The 20,906-nt window shown below is 44.4% G+C and overlaps 1 protein-coding gene across 1 annotated transcript; it reads right to left on the minus strand.

Annotated features, from left to right (window-relative positions):
* Positions 1 to 1,360: 1,360 nt before the first annotated feature.
* HSD17B2 (hydroxysteroid 17-beta dehydrogenase 2) lies at positions 1,361 to 20,509 on the minus strand. Its single transcript, XM_065416857.1, has 5 exons — positions 20,197 to 20,509; positions 9,069 to 9,281; positions 7,852 to 8,037; positions 3,274 to 3,411; positions 1,361 to 1,719 (listed from the first exon to the last, which is right to left on the minus strand). The coding sequence occupies exons 1-5, from the start codon at positions 20,507 to 20,509 to the stop codon at positions 1,361 to 1,363; spliced, it is 1,209 nt and encodes a 402-aa protein (XP_065272929.1).
* Positions 20,510 to 20,906: the final 397 nt, after the last annotated feature.

Consider the following 20,906-nt stretch of genomic DNA (forward strand, 5'->3'; position numbering starts at 1 on the left):
TTTGGTCCTTCAGGGGGAAATAAAATCTTTAGGCCTATCTGTAAAACACCTAGCACACCACCCGTGCTATGCAAATAAATACCATGTATCACAAGTGCAAACCTGAGATTAAATGTGTGTATGAATAAAGTCAAGTAATAGGGCAAGAGTAAAAACTATTGTAATTAGGGCTGTGTTTAGAAGGCTTATGTGATAAGCTGGAAGCTACTTATCGTTGGTGCATGGGAGTTTTGAAAGAGCCTAACTGATTTTTGTGCTACTGTTCCTAGGTGTGTTAGGTAATCAAATAATTTAGGAGCACAAAGCCAATTGATTTTTCCCATGAATAACAGTCACATGTTTGATTTTCAACAGGACTTGTGCTTCTAAGTGATGTAGCAGCAGGTTTTTTAAAAGGTATTTAGGTGCCCAGGGTTTTTTTTTTCCAAAATATCTAGTTGCCTAAAACTCATTGATTTAATTGAGTGTTGCACGCTGAGACGATTTTGACAATCTGACCAGGCACCTAAATACCTTTAAAAATCTGGCCCTTGGTCACATGTTGGACTTTCAGTAGGACTTACACTCTCAGGTCATTTATTGTCTTTTGAAAATCCATGCATCAAGGAAGCACTTATCAGGTTATCATATAAGCCTGCTAAAAACAGCCTTGGCTCCAAAAGTTGTTATTCTTGCTTCATTACTTGGCTTTGTTCACTGAAAATCAGCGTCACACAGACACAGAGTCTTTTGAAAATCAAAAATCTCACTTGCCAGTGAACACGTACAAATGTTGAAGGTGTTTTTAAGTCCTGATGGGGAAACAACATTTCCACTTTAATTTTTAAGCCCCGAAAACTTTTTCAGAAAAATTACCCTTGAAGGGGCCAAAATTTGTCATACATGTTCTGAACCCAAAGAGAGAATGTTTTAAAGTAAAATTTAATTTGACCATGATTGAGTTATCCCATATATGAGAAGCATTTGATCCCCAAGTACTTAAACAAAATAACTTTTTTTGGCACTCAAATAAAATGAAGTTATTTTTAAAACTTGCCAAGAAGCTAGTCCTCAGCAAGTGCAGTCGACATCGCATAGTGTGGACCCCGCGATAAGTAGATCTAAGTACGTCAACTTTAGCTACATTATTCACACAGCTGAAGTTGCATAATTTAGATCAATCTCCCCCCGTAGTGTAGACAAGGCCTAAAATACACAAAGCTTCAAGATTAACCTCAGCCCCAATTGCCCAGCAGCTGGAATGCAATTTGATGAGCAAAGGGCCCCAATAAATTGCAATGTAGCAAACGGTGTCTTCACACAAAACCTTGCCCTGTTCTCCTGGTATAATTTAAAATGCTGACGGAATTCCACACTCTGCTTACGTGTTCTTGTTTTTGGCCTCTGATGCCCTTAAAGCGCTGGGTACACTTTTGTTACTTTGCATCTTACCAATGAACAAATCGTAAAGCCAGAGAGGAAAATAGCAAAAGGTACATAGAGCTAGGTAAGAACTTTTGCCTGGAGTGTATAAACCATGTGGACTCTTTGCCAATAAAGCATGGAGAACATCATCTAGTACTGGAGAGAGGTCAGAAGCACAATGAACTGGCATGTGCAGGAGGAAATTTTTCAGTGCTTCAATGTAGTCTTCACCATAATCTTTCTTCACGTCTGGTGTGAGATTCTCCAGAAGATCCTTTTCTTGCTTAGCCCACAGCTCAGATGTACCTTGTATGCCTGGAATAACAAAGTAAAGTACCTGGGCTTTTGTACATTAACTTGACAATCCAATTCAACTGGTAAATAAGTACATTGGGTCTTTTTTCCTCCATATCTCGTTCTGCACATCTAAACTTCATTAAGAAGTTTCGTTATTTGATGGTAAGCCTGAAGTTCTTAAAAATATAACAAAAGTATTGATAAGTTTCAGCTAGAACAGGACAGGACAGCCTACTCTAAAGTATGGATTGAGGGACTTCACTCCTTTTTCGTCTTTGCTATCAAGCTTGTACTTTGCTAATGTAAACCATATCTAAACACAGAGGAACAGCTAGGAAATTTTAGAGCCCTGTCCCTTAAGAAACACTTTCTCAGTAAGGCCATTCCAAGTTATTTTCCATGGAACGTGTAATGAGGGTTTACAGATAAAGAAAATTCTCTTTGCTTTTTAATGTCTTTGTAAACACAATTTTTTACTCTAATAAAAGGTGCTGGATAGATAGCACTGGAAACTCACCCCTTCCATTTTCATCACCAGAACAAGCACATCCACAGAGACTGGGAATGCGGGGTCCTCATAATGCCCTTCTACAGGCCCTCAACTGTGTTCTGTAGGGCCCATTCTCCAAGTACTTAAGCTAGCTAGCTAGATACCACTACTTTGGTCTCCACTGAATGCCTGAAATCTCTTCTGTGACTTGCAACTTTTGTGACATGGAAAGGAATTCTGCAGAAACCTGGTTTTCTTCTCTAACAGCGTGGAGAGAAGAAGGATTTAGAGTTGAAAGAGCTACTGGAATGTGGGCAGGGGAGATTAAAAAGATAGGAGCCTCAGTTACATAGTAAAAATGAGTAGCACCTTGAAACAATGCACCAGGACTCCCATTATGCAGATGGAACCCATTACACAGGAAAACTGTTTGATAAAGAGAATTAGATCACTGTGTAGCATGAAATTGTACCTATTATTGGCCAGATTTGAAGTTCTTAATTAGTTCTTGTGACTTCCTTAATCAAGTCAAACCCACACCGAAGTCTGCTTTTTATTTCTGGCAAGACAGGTAAAAGCAAAGAGAAGAAATGATTGCCTCCCCCATCTGGAATGACTGACAAACACTTAGACGTGCCACTGCTAGTTAGGGTGACCAGACAGCAAATGTGAAAAATCGGGACGGGGGTGGGGGGTAATAGGAACCTATATAAGAAAAAGACCCCAAAATCAGGACTGTCCCTATAAAATCGGGACATCTGGTCACCCTACTGCTAGTCATTCACTACATTCTATTAATCGGGAAAGGCAAACTAAGGTTTTCAATCATCCCTTGATAAAGATCATTGCCGAAAGGTTGGCTGCTTAGAAGCAAAAAATCACTCACTACCTATGTAGGGGGAGGTTGGTGGGGTATTTTTAATTCCCTTAAGAAAGCTGGATCTTAATTTGAGTAATGGAAGTGAAGGATAGGAAGTAACTGTGACTGCTGAGAATCATTCACGACTTTTACTTGAGGATGTTGGTCTATAGGGAATAATCTGAAGGAAGAAGGAGAACTAGCTGAAATGTCAAATACCTACATGTTCTGAAGCCTCCTGGATGAACTGCAGCAACTTTAATTCCCCATTTGGCAAGCTCCTGCCTCATTACTCCGGAAAACATGGACAGAGCTGCTTTTGATGCACCATATGCGGCAAACCTTGTCATCGGAATGCCTCCTATAGGAGCAATATAAACCATGATAAAGTTTGACTCCAGTGCTTTCTGGGCAACTGAAACTTTATTTCAATAATTTAAAAGAATGATCATAGCATAACCCAAAATTATGCAGCTCTCACTGAGGTTAAAGACAAGACGTCGCGGGACTCATTTTTTTCTGGCACAAAAAAAATCTTAAATCAGCAGTAGCTCGAAGCAGCTGCAGTCAGAGTCACACCTGGCCATCAGTCACTTTTAAACACAGGGAGAGTAAATTGTATTGCATTTTGGGATACAATGCAGAGAATCACAATTGCTGTTATGTTCAGAAAGGGAAATCACACAGATAACGTGTTAGATAGTGTTAATAATTAAGCAATCGTGTTTTGTTCTGTTGTTTTTAATGGGTGAATAAAGGCAGTGGATTTGAAGTCCCTGTCAGTTACACAGTCTCAATTCCAGTTTTAGGCCATGTCTACACTACAGAATTATGACGACTTAACTTATGTCGGCATATGGCTACCACAGTTATTAAATCACTTGTATATGTCCACATTTGGCTCCTTATGTCAGCAATGCATGTCCTCACCATGAGCACTTGTATCAATTATAGTGTCAGCGTGTGAGGCAGTGTGGGATGGCTCCTGGAGGCCAGTAACAGTGAATGTAAGTAACACAGCGTCTACACTGACACTGCATCGTCCTAATTACTTTGACCATGTCTCTACACTGCTCGGGGAGGTGGAGTTACTAAATCGGCTTAGAGAGGCACTGACATCGTCAGGAGTCAAATGTAAGTGAAGATACTTCCACAGGTAGGTCAACGCAAGGCAGCTTATGGCAACCTAACTATGTAGTGTAGACCAGGCCTTATAAAGCCACCTCATATACTGGCTGTAGATTCTCCATCTGTTTTTAACATCTGCTTGAAAAAGGTGAGACTGGAGCTAGGAGAAATCTATTAGGCCAAACCAAACTTCATCCAACTAAAAACCACATCAGTAAGGTGCTGAGAGCCCAAAGGTCACAATTACATTGCATAAAAGGGAACAGATATAACAGAGGCAAAGTCACAGGTTCCAGAATGCATTGCTCTATTTCAATCCAACCAGCCTTCCTCAGGATCAAGAAAACGCAACAGTATACTGCATAATGGAAGAGCTGGAAAACAACAAGAATTTTCTTTAAAAACTCCAAAAGCAATTACAAATTTTCATTTTTAACAAAATTTCAGGGGAGAAAATTTCCAGTTTTTCTGAATTTTTAGTTTTTGAAAACTGAAAAATTTTAGAAAATGAAATTTTTCTGTGAAAATTTTCCTTTTGACAGAAAATTTTCAACCAACTCTCGCAGGGAACTTTAGTCTCCAAAGGCCATGCTTTTACAGTGAAGAAGAGGATGGCCGCAGGAGAGTATAGAACTCCCTGCGTCAGATTAGAATCCTCTTCCAATAGGTCATCAAGCCCACCCCCTGCTGTACCCACAGTTCGTCTCACTGGTACTTGCAGTACATGCTCAAAATAAGACACACATAATGCAACGCATTGTTATTAAAAGGCCATTTTAACTTTTTTGATGTCTTCTAAAGGAAAAGACATTGACGAAATCTAAAGCAGATTTACTATAAACCGCCTAATCATCTACTCAGTTTCTTACTGCAATGACCAAAGACACAGGTTAGCCTCAAATAAAAGCAGAGAGTCCTTGTTTTTAAAACAGTCCAGTAAATTACTTATTGTCGTCTGCATAATCTGAACTGACATTAACTCCTCCTTTCTTAAACCGACAACATTCCTTTCCTTTGAGGTCAGTCTAACCTTAACTCTAGTTAAAGTACACCCTTCCCCCAACCAAGCACAGGGAAGCACAGACTACATAATGCGACTTCCCTAACTGTTCTGCTAATGTTTTACCAAAAGAATGCGCACCCCTTTAATATAGGCACACATTTACCAGAACTGGCCAGCGTATAAATGCAGCCATGTAAATATTTATAAGTAAAGCAGGTGTGACCAAAAGCACCCCTGTATTATTGCTCCTGTTTCCAGGTGATCACCCAAATTAGAAAAGTCAGTTTTAAAATGCTCAATACACTGTTTCCTTCACTGTAAAATTATAAGATCTCATTTATATGAAAACATGACCGGGAGATAAGTCCATCATTGCACAGAAATGTGACTTTTTTCATTGGCTTGCTGAGGGAGTACTTAATTTTTGGGTAACTAAGTTAGGTGTAACCACACACACACAAAAGGGTGAAATCCTGGATCCAACAAAATCAATGGCAAAATTCTCATTAACTTCCATAGGGCCAGGATTTCACCCAGAGTATGGGCACCTGAGTTTGCTTGTACCGGAGCCAATGAGAATTTGCCATATACTTCAGTGGGAGCCAGCTAGTTGAAATACAGATCCCTTGTTATGTCACATCATCTCCAAATTTATACCAACGCATTTAAAATTTGCATAAGCCAACAGTCATTGTTCAAACTAGTGAGGTGGATGATAGCCCCGATATGGGTTCTCAAGTACCACTTACATGCATGAATTTGGCTCTTCTGTAACAAATAACTGTGCCCACAAAACTGTATTCGCAAACATGGAGGCTGGGATAAAAATACGTCCCTCAACGTGAATTGAAATCTTTTTTATTACAAAAAAAAAAAAAAAAAAAGATATTTCAGGCCGTAAATTGTTAACAGGCTATTCTGCATGAGTGGACTTCAACATTGTCACACACAGAACCCTCCTGAATGGACACATCAGTTGTGTTGTGTTTGGGGACCACCTCATTGGATCCCCTGTGTTCTTTAAGCCCAGTGTGTCTAAATAGTGTCCAGGCATTGCCTGTGGCTGGGGTCCCTAGGCACACTCCTGGGCAGAGCTTCTGTCTAGCAGCCTTTTCAGAGAGCTGGGACACTGCAGTCCAATTGCCTCGTCCCTCAGACTAATGCTAACCTCTCAGAGTTCTCCTTAGCTTAAATACACCCTATCCCAGAACTCCACCTATGGGGGCACTCGGGGTCTAACTGTCCAGTGGCACACAAGTGAAAGCCAACAGAGACACACTCTGCACCCGACTGTAAACACACATACTCTTTATTTAACATGAGGGGTACACAGATCTAGACAAAAATCATAAACATCCCAATACACATTTCCCTGCCTCAGTTTCCTCAGCACCCTGGAGAGTTCTTTGGATTTGGGCAGAGTCCTCTTAGGTGCCCAGGATCCTTTCCCTACAGAATCATGGCTCTGCTCTCCCTTTCCAGGTCAGCTAGTTTTCAAGGACCGTGGTTGGTCCCACAATTAGACAGAAACCCCCCACTACAAAAGCTTGTCCCTCGCTCCTGCCCAAAGCTTCCTGATGTCTTGCTCTGTGAGTCCCTCAAGTTTATATGTGCCATGGGGCACAGGTGCCAACTTTTGTTGGCGCCGGTGGGTGCTCACGCCCCTTGACCCCTCCCTGACTCTGCCCCCTCCCTGCCCCATTGGATCCCTCCCCAAATCCCTGCCCTGACCCCGCCTTTTCCCCAAGCGTGCCGCGTTCCTCCTTCCCGCCCCCGTCCCTCCCAGACTGTTTCGTGGCACAAGTGCTGGGAGGGAGGGGGGAGAAGCAGGACGCGGCGTCCTGCTCAGGGGAGGAGGCGGAGGTGAGCTGGGGTGGGAGAGCGGGGTGGGGAGCTGCCGGTGTGTGCTCCGCACTCATCATATTTTCCCTGTGGGTGCTCCAGCCCCGGAGCACCCATGGAGTCGGCGCCTATGCCATGGGGTGCTGGAACAATTTCTAGGGGTGCTAAGATCCATTGAACCAAACTGTAAACCCTGCATATGACAGAAACCACTTCAAGCCGGGGGTCCTGCAGCACCCCCCTGCACCTCTAGTTCCAGCACCTACATTTGTGCCCCTACCAACACCTGATTTCCTTGTTCTCCTGCTGGGGATTTTCCACCTATCGTGTCCAGATCTAGGCATGCTACATTATTATATTTGTTTCTATGGAACAAGAGTTAATTTCTCTAGGATAAATAACAGGAGTACTTGTGGCACCTTAGAGACTAACAAATTTATTAGAGCATAAGCTTTCGTGGGCTACAACCACCACGAAAGCTTATGCTCTAATAAATTTGTTAGTCTCTAAGGTGCCACAAGTACTCCTGTTATTTTTGCGGATACAGACTAACACGGCTGCTACTCTGAAACCTTTCTCTAGGATGCTACTGTTTTTATCCCTATAAAACTCTTCTTCTTTATGGGTTGGTTACTGGAGGCAGTCACTGGACAAAATAGATGTTTCATTACAGAGGCCTATAGATAATGAAATAATAAGCAGATATGGACTTCTGAGAATTAGTAAACAGAGATATATTGACCAAAACCTTATTCAATATTTACATCAGGTAAATTCTAAATAATTATTGGTACAGCACCATCAACTTGGAACTTTAGTTTAACTCACCTGCCATACTAGAGATATTAATTAGCCTTCCTTTGGATTTCCGAAGTAGCGGTAAGAACATTTTGGTCACCTCTACATGCCCAAAGAAATTCACATCCATACACTGCTTGTAAACACTCATGGGCAGCAGCTCACCATCTGCAGGAAACCCCATGATTCCAGCGTTGTTGACAACACCCCATAACCCTGAGGAAGAGAAGGAAATGTACACTGCTGTTACAGAGTCCCTGCTGCCAAAGAAGGTTAAGTAAATATAATTTCCCTAACAAAGAGAAAGCACGACTGTTAAAATGCCAGCTTCTAGTCTGAATGGCCAAAAACAAAGTTAGGATGCTGTGTAATTGTAGGTACATGCAGGGGTGAAAGTAAGATTGAAAACTTACCCAGTACGGGGGCCGACTTTCCCCAGAAGGGGCGGGGCCTCAGGCAGAAGGGGTGGGGCTGGGGGTCAGCATCCCCCAGCCAGCCCTTCCAGACTGCCTGGCCCGCACCACCCGGGGCTCCAGCGGCGATTTAAAGGGCCCGGGGCTCTGGCCACTGCTGCCGCTACCGCATCAGCGGCTGGAGCCCCTGGCCCTTTTAAATCGGCAGCCCTGGGGCAGCTGCTCCTTTTCTCCCTCCTCCCCTGTTGGCAGCCGGGGGGGGCAAAAGGGGCAGCGACGATAAAGTGCTTTAAGCAGGGTCCTTTGCTGCAGCAGCGCTTTAACGTCGCTGCCCCTTTTGTGCTCCCCCGTCGGCGGCCCTGCCACTAAGGACCCGGCAGGACTGCCGTCGGGGGGCACAAAAGTGGCAGCAACATTAAAGCACTGCCGCGGCAGCACTTTAAAGTAAGGTGGTAGGGGCCGGTACCGGCAGCGACTTTTTACCGGTACCGGCGGCCACTTTTTACCGGTACACCATACCGGCCTGTACCGCCTTACTTTCACCCCTGGGTACATGTGCCCACATTGCGCCTTTCCTCCTCTCGGCCCACTTGCTTCTTGTAGGTGGCACACTAGTGTCATTTGATAAGGATCCTGTTTTTGGAGTGCTCCATAAAGGAAAAGTCTCATCATTATAACAATATAAATATCCTTACTGGTACAGAGGTGGGGTGGGAAATGCAGAACACACGCGCGCGCACACACACCAGGACACATTTTCAAACAGTGATGCAATGGAAGCCCCTTGCAAGAGGTATAGGCACACCACCCCATAAAATGTCACAGAAACTATACCTGTATTTTGCACCATCTCTGAAATTTTAAGATAGGCTTCCTTAATTTGTGCAGAACTGGTTATATCCAGTTGCAGGACACAAAGTCTCTGGGAACAGCTTCTTTTTAATTCTTCAGCCCCAGCTCCTTTTTTATTTAAGACACCAGCAAATACAACAAATCCTAAATTATCAAGGTACTTCGTCAATGCATGTCCAATCCCGGAATCACTTCCTGAAAGCACCAAAATCAGAAAGACACCTTAGGCAAAATAAAATACAAAAACTTCTTCCTAAACAGAGCTGTAAGAATGTTTGCTGCTGCTGTTAGTTTTTTTGGTTCACTGACTGTTTAGGAAAAATAATTGTTTTGAGTTGGTCTGAAATGATTTTTTTTTTTTTAATTTTCATTGAACTGAAACATTAAAAAACATTTGTTTGGGTCAAATGAAACATTTTGTTTGACCCTAAAAGAAACATTTGGTTTTGTTTGAGGTGTTGTTTTTAATCTTTCAAAATAAAATTAAGATAAAATGAAGCAAATTTCAAAGTGAAACATTTCATATTGGGTTTTTAATTATTATTGTTTGGTTTTTACCATAAAAAAATCAGTGAATTTGACACAAATCACTGACATATTTTGGGTCAACTCAAAGCTGCGTGGTTTGGCAAAAAACAAAAAAAAAACGTTGACTGAAAACTTTCACCCAGCTCTTCATCATCTATTAAGAATGATATGATAATGTAAAATGACTGCTGGGAAAACCATGCATACATGCACACAGCCAAATGGAGACTAGGTAAAGGATCCTTCGAAAATTGGTCCCTTAGTGCATTGGTGTTTAACATGCAATATAAGTAGGGCTGGCAGAATTCAAGTTTTTTTTTTTTTTTTTTATATAATTTTGATAGGTACCAGATGTTTATTTCTAAGCATTTTTTTAGATTTTGAATCTGTATAAGTTCTCACAGTTGCAGGAAATTCTGTGGCTCGGACAATTATTTAATGACAGTGTCCACAGAGATTCAAAAAGATAAACCTTTATAACCTTTCAAATACAAACTGTCAACATCACATGTCAAAATATACAAAGCAATTATCCTTCAAGCAAACACTAAGTTCTCAAGCAGCATTTTTCATACTTTACCTCTCTGCAAATTTTGGTTATTGATGAAAGTATTTTTTGTTGGTTTCTGTGTGTGCTGCGAAATTGACATTTACTGATAAAAATCTAATCTACTGAAGCCAATCTGAGAGATTTTAGGGCGCTAAAAGTACGGCAGTGCAGCAGGGCTAAGGCAGGCTCCCTATATGCCCTGGCTCCATGCCGCTCCCAGAAGCGGCCGGCATGTCCAGCTGTGGCTCCTAGGCAGAGGCACGGCCAGGGAGGTCTATGTGTGCTGCCCCCACCCCGAGCACCAACTCAGCAGCTCCCATTGGCTGGGAACGGGGAACCGCAGCCAATCGGAGCTGCGGAGGTGGTTCCTGCAGTGGGGGCGGCAGGTTTGTATAATTTTTGGTGGTGCCCAGAACGGGCCCAAGTCCCGCCCCTTCCCCCCCACACACACCTGCCTAAGGCTCTGGGAGGAAGTTTGGGTGCGGGAGGGGCATGGGCTCTGGGATGGAGTTTGGATGCTGGGTGCAGGCTCTGGGCTGGGGCAGGGGGTTGGGGTGCAGAAGGGGGTGTGGGGTGCAGGCTCCGGGGAGGGAGTTTGGGTGCAGGAGAACAAGTGCTGCCCTAAAATCTGGAAGGGAAGACACCGCCCTCCTTCCAGAGATCATGCCTCAAGATCCAGCCAAACGGAGTACTCAACACAGGTAGGAAAATAGGTTACAGGCTAATCCCACAGCAATTTCCCAGCCTGAGCCTGTGGAGATTGAGCAGCCAGAGGAGCAGTAGCCTTCGGCGAGGGCCGCCACACCACGGCAAGCCGCTTGGATAGAGGAGTTGGCAAGAACAGCCTCCTTCGATGACTTTGACCTCCTTGTAGCCAGACTCATTAAAAACCTGTCTGCAGAAATCGTATCTGGGAGGAAGGGAACTCAGGAGAACACACCAACTGCGCACAGAACTCCTGCGTGGAGACATCACCACCACCACCACCACAGGAGAGAAGCCAGGAGAAGGAATATCAGTCACTGCTACGACCCAGCAGCAGCATCCGGAAGCTCTACTGGTCAAACCGCCCTAAGGCTATCCTGCTGCACAATCCTGTCAGAAAGACCATTCTCGTACTTCAAGGGGCTGTTTGACCGTGTAGCTCAGAACGACGCACAGCGTCCAGAGTGCCTTCACCCTCTACCCCGCGTTGACTGTGCAGAGGAGCTGGAACAAGACTTTACATCATGGGCAGTAGAGGCCAGACTTACAAAGACCAAAAACACAGCCCCAAGAAAAGATGGCAATCGCTATACCAGTGGCTCTCAAACTTTTGTACTGGTGACCCCTTTCACATAGCAAGCCTCTGAGTGCGACCCCCGCCTCCTTATAAATTAAAAACACTTTTTAATATATTTAACACCATTATAAATGCTGGAGGCAAAGCGGGATTTGGGGTGGAGGTTGACATCTTGCGATCCCCCATATAATAACCTCGTGACCCCCTGAGGGGTCCCGACCCCCAGTTTGAGAACCCCTGCACTATAACATCCTGAAAAAATGAGACCCCGGCTGCCTGGTATTAACTGCACTTTTCAACAAATGCAAACAGTTCTGCTGTACTCCCAGGTCCTGGAAGAAGTCTATGATGGTGCACGTCTACAAGAAAGGTGAGCGAGACGACCCCATCAACTGGAGACCCATCTTTCTGCTCCACCATGTAGAAGCTGTATGCCAACTGCCTCGCAGCTAGGATCACAGACTGGTCAGTGAACGGAGGAGCCACCAGCTCCATCCAGAAAGGCTTCGTGTCATGAGAAGGCTGCTACGAATACAACTTTGTCCTTCAGACTGCCATCCACACAGCCAGGAGGGCACAGAGGCAATGTGCCATAGCATGGCTCGACCTGGCTAATGCTTTTGGATCGATGCCCCACCAGCACATTTTTGTCATGCTGCGAGAGTTCGGGATGCCTGAAAACTTTCTCCAACTGATCGGAGAACTTTATAAAGGCTGCATCACCACCATCCGCTCCATGGAAGGATAGATGCCTGAAATTCCTATCCATAGTGGCGTGAAGCAAGGTTGTCCCCTCAGCCACATTGTTTTCAACTTAGCCATGGAGTCGCTCATTTGAGCCATCTCCAGCGGGCTAGGCGGTTTCCACATGTACGGCAACAGCGTGAATATCCTGGCCTACGCAGACGATCTGGTCCTGATCGCAGACAACCCCGAGTATCTCCAATAAATGCTCGACATCACCAGCCAGGCTGCCAACTGGATGGGACTCCACTTCAATGCTAGAGAGTGGACATCCCTGCATATCAACGGCAGTAGAGGGGATTCAGTCCAGGCGACGTCTTTTCAGATCCAGGGTGAACCCATGATCTTCCTCGAGGCCAGGCAAGCATACCAACATCTCGGCACGCTGACGGGTTTCCGCGTCCAGCCATCAGGCAGCTGGTGAAGAAGTGGATGTTTCTTCCCCAGAAAGCCAGCAATGAACTGGTGTGCATCTCGCACAGGCAGGGCGGTGCCAATATCCCTCCAATAGGTGATCTGTGCAACATTGCAGTGATCACTTACGCCTTACGCCTTCTGACATGCCTGGACACCACGGTGAGGAACATCGCAGAAAGTGCTATGCGGGAGGTCATCAAAAAGCCAATCGCCAGGACCCCTTCCAATCAAGATGTTGCCACCTACCTGAATGGCTCGCTGGAAGGCGAATTTGGAAGAGACGGGGGAGACTTTGCTTCGCTCTGGACTTGTGCCCGCAACTCTATGCGATAACTGCAGAATCGTATCGGCTGCCGCTGGACGTGGTGTGAGGAACGCCAGGAGTTGGGAGTCCTGGTGCCACAGGTGAAGAACACAAACCACACAATCCTCACTCTGAAAGCTAGAACCATGCTGGAGAGGACCCTGAAGGATGCCATCCGCTGCCAGTATGTGGAAAATCTGAAGCGGAAGCCGGACCAGGGCAAGGCATTTGAGGTGACGTGCAAGTGGGACGCCAGCAACCACTTCCTCCCCGGGGGCAGCTTCACACGATATGCTGACTTCAGGTTAATCCACAGGGCCCAGCTTAACTGCGTTCCGCTGAACAGAGCTGTCTGCCCTGGGAATCGGGACAAGCAATGTAGGAAGTGTGGCTATGCCAACGAGACACTACCCCACGTCCTGTGTAGTGGCAAGCCCCATTTCAGAGCCTGGCAGCTGCGACGATGCCTGGTCAGAGCCTCCCACTACCCATAGGAAAGGTTGCCATGAACTTCCCAGAACCATCTGCCAACAGCAACCGGACATCATCATCACCAATGAGGAACGAAAGAAGATCATCATGGTGGACGTCACAGTGCCCTTCGAGAACAGGTCCCCCAGCCTTCCACAATGCCAGAGCTCGAGAGGTGGAGAAATATGCACCTCTCGCCGACACCTTGAGAGCTAGGGGTCATCAGGTTCAGACACACGTGCTGATTGTCGGAGCCTTGGGCGCATGAGACCCCAGTACTGAGCAAGTGTTACGAGAATGCGGAATCGGTCAATGCTACTCTCGGCTGATGCGGCAACTCATGGTGTCAGATGCCATCAGATGGGCGAGGGACATCTACATAGAACACATCAGTGGACATCGACAATACCAGGAGGGATGAGCTGGAGTGCCAATGAGAAGCGCAGTAAGGAAAGTAACTGAAAGACTTCCCTGATAGATGGTATTTCCTAAATGGACAACCTACCTTAATTCTCAATTACTGAGGGACAATCTCCACTTATTGATATATTTTGCTTTCAACAACCAAATCTCTGTACAACTTTAAATGAGTGATGTACCCCGATACTTGGATGCTAATATCTAAACTGTATTCTTAAATGTATTCACCTAAATGTGGGTTATTGCTGATTATGTACTCTATGTATCATATGACTTTTAAAAACAAACTCTGTATTTGTGGATAATCTAAGCACTATACCCAGATGTACAGACACTCTTTTCTCGACCTATGTATTACATAATTTTTTTAACATTAGCTTTAATAAAGTTTTTAAATCTGTTCTCTGACATGCCAGAACAATGCATTCTTGGGATTCCCTCTAAGCAAACATGAAAGAGGCTGCAGATGTCACTAAGACCAAACAGGGTTTTTCTTGTTTCGATTTCTTGAAGTGAAATCCCATTTCTGGGCTGAATGCTCCACCTGCCCTCTCCTCTGCCCTGCCTGTTAAGTGAGAACATACAATACAGAGATCTGTGATTAACTCAATTGTTAGCTGAGGTTTACAGCACAGCTTTAAGGAGAGAAAGGGTGAAGTGTTGGGGAAAGCAGACAGGTTTAGCAATGACAAGGAGGAAAGGCAACATTTCTTTCACCTGATTGTTAGGCACCTCTCTCGCTTCCAACCAAGCTTCCAGCCAATCCACCTCCGTCCCATACAAACCTGATTTGGGGCCAGCCTTGCTCCCACTGAAGTCAAGGCACATTCCACTTTTGAGATGGCTGCATTGCAGTAGAGGAGGAAGTGATCTTTGTACATATTTTGTATTTCAGTTTAAGGTTTCGTAAAATGCTTTTTCTGGGTCTTTGGGATGGATGATGATAAACATGTAACATATTATATATTTCAGAGTGGCATTGGCACCCTGACATCAGGATTGTCTGGCTATGTAGACTCTCTCCTCAGGCCCTATGCTACCAGCAATCCCAGCTATTTTTAAGACACCACTGACTTCCTGAGGAAACTACAATCCATTGGTGTTTTCTGGAAGATCACCATCCTGGCCATTATGGATGTAGACACTCTCTACACCAACATTCCACACAAAGATGGACTACAAGCCGTCAGGAACAGTATCCCCAATAATGTCACAGCAAATCTGGTCGCTGAACTTTGTGACTTTGTCCTCACCCACAACTGTTTCACCTTTGGGGACAATTTATACTTTCAAGTCAGTGGGACTGCTATAGGTACCCGCATGGCCCCACCATATGCCAACATTTTTATGGCTGACTTAGAACAACGCTTCCTCAGCTCTCGGCCCCTAACGCCCTGTAGCGGGGTGGACACCCACTCCTGCCCTGAGGGGTTGGAAAAGCCCTGCAGAGGGCTGGGGCAGGGCAAGGTAAAACCCTGGCTGATTGGGGGAAGTGGCTGCAGCTGGGCCACACCCTAATCAGAGCCCAGATGGCCTGTATAAAGAGGCTGGGAGCCAAGAGCTCAAGAGACTCTCTCTGCCTTCAGAGAGAGAAGGGCCTGGCTGCAGGGAGCTAGACAGGGTACCTGTGGTGGAGCAGGGCTGGGGAGCTCCAGCCTGGAAAGCCCCAGGCTGTGGCCTAGGAGAAGGCCAGGGGTACTGGGGGTTGCAGAGGGCAGCCCAGGGCTAGGCCAAGGCAGCAGGTCCAAACCCAACCTTGCCAATTATGAGTGGCCTATACTGCAGTCTGCCCCAGAGAGTGGGGGCTAGTTGGTGACTGGCAATGGCCTTATCCTGAGGCGAGGTGGGGTTAGTGGGTGGGCGTTCCCCTGGGAGGGGAGACCTAGCGTGTGTGGGTATTGCCAGGGGCAGCACCCAGAGCAAGGGGCACCGGGGTCCTGGGAGGGACACGGGGCCAGTGCAGAGGACAAGGTGGATCACCGCCCTGCAGAGGGCGCTCCAGAGGCTGGAGAGCTAATTCCCTGAACGACCAGCAGGAGGCGCCGCAGGGGTGAGTCCGGACCTCTTACACGCCCCTACTCTACTTACGCTACATTGATGACATCTTCATCATCTGGACCCATGGGAAGGAGGCCATGGAGGAATTCCACCAGGATTTCAACAATTTCCACCCCACCATCAACCTCAGCCTGGACCAGACCACACAAGAGATCCACTTCCTAGATACTACAGTGCAAATAAGCGATGGTCACATAAACGCCACCCTATACTGGAAACCTACTGACCGCTATACTTACCTACATGTCTCCAGCTTCCATCCAGACCACATCACAGGATCCATTGTCTACAGCCAAGCTCTAAGATACAACTGCATTTGCTCCAATTCCTCAGACGGAGACAAAAACCTACAGGATCTCTATCAAGCGTTCTTAAAACTACAATACCCACCTGCTGAAGTGAAGAAACAGATTGACAGAGCCAGGAGGGAACCCAGAAGTCACCTACTACAGGACAGGCCCAGCAAAGAAAGTAACTGAACGCCACTAGCTGTCACCTACAGCCCCAACTAAAACCTTTCTATTGCATCATCAAGGATCTACAACCTATCCTGAAGGACGATCCCTCACTCTCACAGACCTTGGGAGACAGGCCAGTCCTCACTTACAGACAGCCCCCCATCTGAAGCAAATACTCACCAGCAACTACACACCACACAACAAAAACACTAATCCAGGAACCAATCCCTGCAACAGACCCCGTTGTCAACTCTGTCCGCATATCTATTCAAGGGACGCCATCATAGGACCTAACCTCATCAGCCACACCATCAGGGGCTCATTCACCTGTACATCTACCAATGTGATATATGCCATCATGTACCAGCAATGCCCCTCTGCCATGTACATTGGCCAAACCGGACAGTCTCTATGCAAAAGAATAAATGGACACAAATCAGACATCAAGAATTATAACATTCAAAAACCAGTAGGAGAACACTTCAATCTCCCTGGACACTCAATAACAGATTTAAAAGTGGCAATTCTTCAACAAAAAAACTTCAAAAACAGACTCCAAAGAGAAACTGCAGAACTGGAATTAATTTGCAAACTGGACACCATCAAATTAGGTCTGAATAAAGACTGGGAGTGGATGGGTCACTACAAAAACTAATTTCCCCCTGCTGATACTCACACCTTCTTGTCAACTGTTTGAAATGGGCCACCTTGATTAGATTGACCTCATTAGCATTACAAAGGTGATTTTTTTCCTCCCCTGGTATTCACCCCTTCTTGTCAACTGTTGAGAATAGCCCACTTCCACCTTAATTGAATTGGTTTGTTAGCACCGACCCCCCCCCCCCACTTGGTAAGGCAACTCCCATCTTTTCATGTGCTGTGTATTTATACCTCCCTACTGTATGTTCCACTTGATGCATCTGATGAAGTGGGTTCTAGCCCACGGAAGCTTATGCCCAAATAAATTTGTTAGTCTCTAAGGTGCCTCAAAGACTCCTTGATATTACAGATTGTTATTCATTCAGTGCAGCAGTGCCTGTGAACGCTCCCAGCATAAGGTAAAGCTATTGTCTTTGCACACATCACACAAACACTTTTGCACACAAGCAACTGCAGTCAGGTGAGCACTCTTGTGTCTCCATTGATCCACATATTTCTATGAATCCTGCCTGCAGGAGTGAGCCCGTTGGGTGTATTTAAATGGAAACTCTTAGGGACACAGAATATTTTGCCAGTTTCATGGGAAACCCATTCTATAGCTTGAAGGACTCCCAGGCCCAAATACATGCCTCAGTTCTCTGAAATGAGGGACAGAGACTCAAATGCTATAAAATAGCTGAGAGGATGCTATGGACTAGCTGAGGAAGAGAAAGATTTACATTCTGTGGGATGAGTTTCTTCAGCACATGCAACGTTTTCCTCCATATGGCTTCATGAGTCAGCATGTTTGATGTCAGCTGGTGGGTGAAGGGTACTAATAGTCAGATTAATGGTAGATTCTTCATCTCTTGATGTCTTCAGAGAAGGACAGGATGATGCCTTTCTGGAACATGTGCTTTAGTCAAGCCCAAGTTATTGGGCCCAAACAGGGGCATCTGGGTGAAATTCTACGGCCTGTGGAGATCAGATTAGATGATCTAATGGTCCCTTTTGGCCTTAAAATCGATGACCAAATCCATGAAGAAAGACACAAAAGTGCCTTGACTTCAGTGGGAGCAAGGCTGGCCCCAAATTAAGTTTTTTATGAGACGGAGGTGGATTGGCTGGAAGCTTGGTTGGAAGCGAGAGATGTGCCTAACAATCAGGTGAAAGAAATGTTGCCTTTCCTCCTTGTCATTGCTAAACCTGTCTGCTTTCCCCAACACTTCACCCTTTCTCTCCTTAAGGCTGTGCTGTAAACCTCAGCTAACAACTGTGTTAGTCACAGATCTCTGTATTGTATGTTCTCACTTAAAAGGCAGGGCAGAGGAGAGGGCAGGTGGAGCATTCAGCCCAGATATGGGATTTCACTTCAAGAAATCAAAACAAGAAAAACCCTGTTTGGTCTTAGTGACATCTGCAGCCTCTTTCATGTTTGCCTAGAGGGAATCCCAAGAATGCATTGTTCTGGCATGTCAGAGAACAGATTTAAAAACTTTATTAAAGCGAATGTTAAAAAAATTATGTAATACATAGGTCGAGAAAAGAGTGTCTGTACATCTGGGCATAGTGCTTAGATTATCCACAAATGCAGAGTGTTTTTAAAAGTCATATGATACATAGTGTACATAGGAGTGTAACAGCGTACAGCAACATTCCACAACAATTTAGGGGGAAAAAGTGAAGAGAAATACAGCGTGTCATTAAAGCTCTCCCTCTGGTCTTGTCTGCATTGGAGAAAGCAACACTGAAAGTGACCTTGCATCTACACTGGGGAGGCAACAATTGGTGCAATTTAACACAGAAATGTGTTGCGGATAAACCCTGCTTTCAAGTGATTGTGTGCCAGTCGGCATTGGAAAACCTCCTCCTAGGTCAAAGAGGACAGCCTATACGTTTATTGGTTTAGGGCAGCCCTAGTGTGGATGCAAAGGCAAATCTTAAACCAACTGAAGGTGGCCTGGAACTTGATTCAATGCAATATAATCAGCTGAAGCACAACAGATTAATCCACACAATCTGGTGGTAGATAAACCCTGAGAAACTGACGGGTTTTTAATAAAGAATGACAAAATCTAAACATCTTGCAAAAGGTATAAGAAAGAAAGAAAAGAGAAAAGAAACTCTCCAGAGCCCGGAGTGTAAACCTAGAGTATTGCTACGGATAATCAATTCAAGTTTGTGCATTCATTCACAATCATGTATTCCCTATTCACCCACTGCTCACATCCATCCTCATTCCATACACCACTGCACATGAACCATGACTGGATGCAGCAGACAGAACTTGGCTGAGCTACAAGAAAAGATGTGACCTTTCTGCTGATGTGGTTTTATCATTTGTCTTTTTCATCTCAGTAATAACACTTGTCAATCCAAACTAAATTACTTTCCAAGTTTCCGTATAAACTCTTAGCCAAACAAATCAGCTTTACAACTCAGATTCAATCCACCCTTTCAGTTACAAAAAGAGAAAAAAAAAACCCAAAACAAAAAGGCTACTAAGGCAAATGAGCAGCAGGAGATTGCTACAGACAAAACAGCAGATTGAAATATTTAAATGACAAAATAAAAACATTTAGCAAAAAGCAGATGAGCAACATGTCACAGCTAGTTCATACATGAGCAAAGCTCATTAGTAATGTTATGTATATGAACTTCCATTATTAGGAAAATCTCTCGTTCATTAATAATTTCACAGAGATGGACAGATAATGTACACATTGTGTGTGTATATTATTTTACTGTATTGAATTGGATATTCTTTGGGACTATGTATTGTTTAAATGTATAAGTCAAAAATAATTGTATACATGTGCATAGTTTAATAAAAACATTTTCCAGAAGTAAACAAAGGCATTGCATTATGGTAACATTTAAAATGCATCTACTCATTAAAATCTTAGTTCTAAAAGATTAACAATCATAAGCAACATAATATGTATTTCACTAATAAATATTAGTTAAAGAAACTAGCAGCGCAGCTTGAAAATCTATCTGTAAAATTTCTTTTCAAGAGACAAAGCCACCAAAAATAATAAAATAAGCACAAAGAATGTTTTCCTATATGATTTCAGAACATTTAATTACCTGGAAAAAGAATTCTGGGAAAATTAATAAAAAGAGTAAAAAGAATACAAGATATTTAGTAAATAACCTTTAAGATTACACAAATTTGTACAGCATATCTGTTTCATGGGGCAGATTTGACTTCCCAAACTTTGCATGTTCCCTCTTACCTGTGATCAATACAGCTTTGTTGTCCACAGGTAACATTGTTTGAACTGATAAGTAAATGTAACAGATGAGACATCCCATGGAGAACAGGATTAAGCCTACATAACTTTTCAGCGTGGCAAAACAGAGTATTCCCAATAAAAGCAGCAGGAGGAGACCACGGGCAAATATACACTTTTTCTCAACCTGGTTCTTCTTAGTTTTGTAAAAGGTGATTATTCCAAATGCTGCAGTCATGCTCAAGCAGAGCAAGACAGAAGGGTCAGCTATAGAGATGTAAGCGTCCATTCTCCTAGAGAGAAGGCAGACACTCATGCACTAACAGACAACAGCCTAGCAAGGTGTTGCTAAAGGCAGAGTGAGTTTTATATGAACTGGCTGAGGGGGTGGGGCAGGAAAAGGGGAATTGGTTTAGGATCCTGAAGTAAGAAAGAAATATTGCAAAATGTAAGACTGGTTTATTTGAATCACTTCAGGTACGGGTATAAGTACTAGAACACTTCCCCTTCTCACCTCTTATTTTTATTGCCTTTCAGCTCCACCCCTGATACACTGGTTGGATAATGATTGACAGAGTCAGGAATGGACATGAAGTAGCAAGCCCTGGCCTAGGGCAAAATGTAACTTTGACATGTCTGACACACTTAAATGGAGTTTCACTAAATAGAAAAAGTATTTCTACTATAGTTAAAAACAGGAGGGTCCTTCCTAT

The sequence above is a fragment of the Emys orbicularis genome, chromosome 14 (assembly GCF_028017835.1).
Source record: "Emys orbicularis isolate rEmyOrb1 chromosome 14, rEmyOrb1.hap1, whole genome shotgun sequence".
NCBI lineage: Eukaryota > Metazoa > Chordata > Testudines > Emydidae > Emys > Emys orbicularis.